The sequence below is a fragment of the Bombina bombina genome, chromosome 5 (assembly GCF_027579735.1).
Source record: "Bombina bombina isolate aBomBom1 chromosome 5, aBomBom1.pri, whole genome shotgun sequence".
NCBI lineage: Eukaryota > Metazoa > Chordata > Amphibia > Anura > Bombinatoridae > Bombina > Bombina bombina.
In genome coordinates, this window is record NC_069503.1 from 1,029,850,783 (window position 1) to 1,029,855,631 (window position 4,849).

General features: G+C 38.3%; 1 protein-coding gene across 1 annotated transcript; it reads right to left on the bottom strand.

Moving 5' to 3' along the window:
• Positions 1-201: 201 nt before the first annotated feature.
• On the bottom strand, positions 202-1,608 carry LOC128661705 (tigger transposable element-derived protein 1-like). Its single transcript, XM_053715929.1, has one exon. It carries the CDS (start codon positions 1,606-1,608, stop codon positions 202-204), a length of 1,407 nt encoding a protein of 468 aa, XP_053571904.1.
• Between the last annotated feature and the right edge of the window lie 3,241 nt (positions 1,609-4,849).

The window sequence follows — 4,849 nt, forward strand, 5'->3', positions numbered from 1 at the left end:
TATTGTAATAGGCATCAAGGGAGGGTTGTATAGAGCTTTTATTTTTCTCATCATAAATAGCCCTGTAGCATTTCAGACCTTCAGTAACTGTACGGTAAACTTTTGCAAACCTCTCTGTATCAGAATCTTGCTCCTCTAACTTTGCCATTCCTGCTTCAATAAGACGAAAAGCATCAGCTAACTCTTTTGTAAGAAACTTTTTCAATTGTGGAGTTTTTCTATGTCCTGGATTTCTTCCCTCCGTTCTATCTCCTGCTCTAGTTCCATTAGGTCTTCATTGGTTATGGTTATTTCCTGGCTATGGGAGTCGAGAACCTCGATCACATCATTTTCAGTGATGTTTAACTGCAGTTGATTACCCATAGCGACCACAGTTTGCCTGGTTTCGGCGATTTCATCATCTGTAAAACCCAGAAATTCTTGTGTCAATTGGGGGCACAATTTGTTCCAAACTCCTCTCATATTTGTCTCTTTAACTTCATTCCAAGCATCAGCAATATTTTTGATGGCATCATAAATGTTATAATTTCTCCAGAAATCCCTTAAGGTCATCTCATCATTTTGGGTAGCCCTGACAGCTTGTGAGAATGTTCTCCGTAAATAATAGGCCTTAAAGGAGGCTATGACTCCCTGATCCATTGGCTGAATAAGTGATGTGGTGTTGGGGGGCAGAAATACCACCTTTACACTGGGGTGCATGTCATCTAAAGTGGTTGGATGTCCAGGGGCATTGTCAAGGAGAAGGAGAATGTTAAAAGGAATGTTTTTGGCTAAGCAATAACGTTCAACAGCAGGGAAAAAATGGTTCAAAAACCATTCTTCAAAGAGTGCCAATGTAACCCAAGCCTTTGAATTTGCCCTCCAAATAACAGGAAGAAATGCCTTGGTGACATTACATAGTGCCCTCAGATTTAGGGAGCGATGCACTAGCAAAGGCTTGAGCTTTAAATCCCCTGATGCATTACCCCCAAGTAATAAAGTCAGCCTGTCCTTTGATGCCTTATGTCCTGGTGCACTTTTTTCCTCTTTTGAAATGTATGTCCTCTCAGGCATTTTTTTCCAAAACAAGCCAGTTTCGTCTACATTAAAGATTTGTTCTGGCAAATAGTCTCCATCGTCAATAATATCTTCCAATATCTTGTTAAAATCACTTGCAGCACTTGCATCGGCACTCGCTGCTTCGCCTTGAACTTTAATATTATGCAAATTTGCTCTTTTTTTAAAGCGATTAAACCAACCCCTACTTGCAACAAATTCTTCATTACAAACACCTTCAATTGCTGTATGAGGTGTACCTGTAGCTTTTAAATCATTAAAAATGCTTTGAGCCTTTTCTTGCACTAAAGAAAGACTGATAGGTATATTATGCTGATTCTGGTCTTCTATCCAAATTGTCAGCAGCCTTTCCATCTGGATAACTAAACCACTGCGTTGCTTAGTAATAATTGTAGCATTCATTGGGGTGTAGCCTTTCACATGGTCCATTATTCTACCTTTATCTTTTAAAATTGTTGCAATTGTTGACCTACTGTGACCCAATTCTTTGCCAGTGGATGATGGATTTTCACCTCTCTCTGATCTCTTTATTATTTCTACTTTAATTTCCATGGTAATGAGTTTTTTTTTTTTTGCTGTATCACCAGCACTTGTTTGAGAGGCAGATTTGTTTTTGGGAGGCATTATTGCAGGGTACAAAAACACTGTACTGTACTGAACAGAACAGGTAATGTATGCAGTATGTACTGTCCTGTAACTTCCTGTAACTTCCTGTGCACGTACAGTATTTTTGTTCCCTCAGCTCAACTACTGTAATTGTACGATCCATTCAGAAACATCAGGACTGACTTGTTACATAAGTCAGTCCTGATGTTTCCGAATCAAGCTATGACCACACGCCAGCTTATCTGGACATACCCTGTACACGCTTCCATTATGTGCTTTTTTACATTACAGTAAGGATAACACAGTATTTTACCTGTAATGTACAGTAATAGGACAGCTCCGCCTCCGGGCTCTTCTTCTTTGTTCAAGTTTGGCAATTTTTTGAGTCACAGAGTTCTTCCAGGGAGACGCATCCACAGACCAATGAGAAGAGGTGTGTGTACAGGTCATGTGACCGGCGAGTGCAGACGTCTGTTCTTACGGAGACGATGAGCCGACTTGAGGAGGGAATCCCTTGATGACACAGAGGAGCGACAGCACTCTCGGTGATGTTTAGGTACACTTTTGTTTCCCCCAGGACCGAGCAGCACTGAACACATCAGTGTTTATTGCCGCCTAGTACAGTATTCACTTTGCTTGTGGGGCTTGATTTACAGTCGATAATACTAGAGGCTCAAACATGTGATTCACAACAGGGACCGAGCAGCACTGAACACATCAGTAAGTGTTTATTGCCGCAGTACAGTATTCACTTTGCTTGTGGGGCTTGATTTACAGGCGATAATACTAGAGGCTCAAACATCTGATTCACAACAGGAAACGGCTCCGTTCGTAAGTGCGATTTGTACGTAAGTCGGATGTTCGTAACCCGGGGACTGCCTGTATATCTATTCCTGTGAAAAATATGTATATATTAGTCAAGTCCAGGAACCACATCAAGGTCTCATCCTGGGTCCCTAATACCTCCCAAAGGTGCACAGGCTTATGTAATCTCCCTAGACTCATACAAAGTAAACGGAAGTAGACTGAACTCTCAAACTGGAATGAGTATACATCCTATGGATAGCAACAAAAGGGAAAAAGTTTCTAGAGACTTCCGTAGCAAATAAAAACAGCTTTATTTGGAATACAGGTTAGGTTAAAATGAGGGCACAGTAGACAGAGAATGCTGACTGGTAGACCAGACCTGTATTCCATATAAAGGTGTTTTTATTTGATACGGAAGTCTCCAGGAACTATTTTCCTTTTGTTGCTATTCATTGTCAGGATTACAAGGAGTCCCTTCCTACATTAAAACACTTCCATCTCATACCCCCGGAACAAGGTCTGTGCCTGGAAAAAATAATTTGTTTTTACCGCTCCACCTAGTATGGATTAGACATGTGCGTTTCGTTTCGTCCGAATTTCATTTTCGGGTGAATTTTGGCCGATTCAGAGATTCGAATACATCCAAATTTCCAAATCGGCACCATAACTAAAATCCCCAAAAAATATGAAAATGGATAAATCAGTTTCCGAATTTTCGGATCCATTCTTTATTCATATTCAGAATTTTCTTATTGTTCTAATCTATACCGCAGTTCCCCGACATCACCGACACTAACTAAATCACTAAATAAAGCTATTAACCCCTAAACCGCTGTTCACCGACAACAACTAAATCACTACATAAAGCTACTAACCCATAAACCACCGTTCCCCAACATCGCTGACACTAACTAAACCCATTAACCCCTAAACCACAGTTCTCCAAGATCGCAGACACTAACTAAACCTTTTAACCCCTAAACCGCCGTTCCCAAACATCGCCAACACTATCTAAACCTATTAACCCCTAAATTGCCAGCCCCCACATTGCAACAACCTAAATTAAACTATTAATCCCTTAACCTAACATCCCCTAACTTTAACATAATTAAAATAGACCTAAATTAAAGTTACAATTATTAACTACCTATTTAAAAATAAATACAAACTTACCTATGAAAAAAAAAAAAAACTAAGCCAGCTACATTATAACTATTTACTAATTACCTAGTTAAAATAAATACAAACTTACCTGTAAAATAAAAATAAAACCTAAGCTTAAACTAATAAAAACTAAAATTACTAAAAATAAAAAACCTAACATTACTAAAAATAAAAAACCTAACATTACTAAAAAATTTAAACTACAATTACAAAAAATAATAAACACTAAAATTACAAAAAATAAAAAACTACCATTACAAAAATAACAAAAGAATATATCCAAAATAATTAAAATGATTCATATTCTAACCCACCCCAAAATAAAAAAACCTAATCTATAATAAACTACCAAGGGCCCTTAAAAGGGCCTTTTCTAGGGCATTGCCCTAAAGTTAACAGCTCTTTTGCAAACAAATAAAAAACAAACACCCCCTAACATTACAAACCCCCACCCCTCCAAACCCACAAAATAAAAAAAAAAACCTAACTAAAAAAAACCTTATCTACCCATTGCCCTGAAAAAGGCATTGTATGGGCATTGCCCTTAAAAGGGTATTCAGCTCTTTTACTGACCTTAAAAGGGCATTCAGCTCTTTTTTGGCCCATTAAAATAAAAAAGCCCTAATCTAAAAAAAAAAAACCACCCCAAAAAAACCAAAAAAAAATACGTAACACTAACCCCAAAATCAGTATTCACAGTTGCTGAAGTCCAGTGAAAAATCTTCATCCCTGTGGAGGTGGAGCAGTCGATGTGCGGAGGTGGAGGTCCAGGTCTGACGTGGAGGTCCTCTTCATGCGATCATCCGCCGCACACTGTGGATTCAATGCAAGGTATCCCTTTTATATTGGGGTACCGTTTCATTCCTATTGGCTGAAAAATTTAAATTAGTCAATAGGAATGAGAGCTGCTTAAATCCGTTTGGCTGATTTAAAGAACCAAAAGGATTTAAGCAGCTCTCATTCCTATTGCTGATTTGCCCTTTTTAAGGGCAATGCCCATACAAATTCCCTTTTCAGGGCAATGGGTAGATTAGTTTTTTTTAGTTAGGTTTTTTATTTTGTGGGTTTGGGAAGTGGGGATTTGTAATGTTAGGGGGTGTTTATTGTAATTTTTTTAGCAAAAGAGCTGTTAACTTTAGGGCTATCAGTAGTTTATTATAGATTAGGTTTTTTATTTTGGCGTGGTTTTTTTTAAAATGGGGTATTAGAATAGGAA

What these genes read in the sequence shown, in the direction of transcription:
- LOC128661705 (XM_053715929.1), bottom strand. Translation starts at nt 1,608, where the DNA reads ATGGAAATTAAAGTAGAAATAATAAAGAGATCAGAGAGAGGTGAAAAT.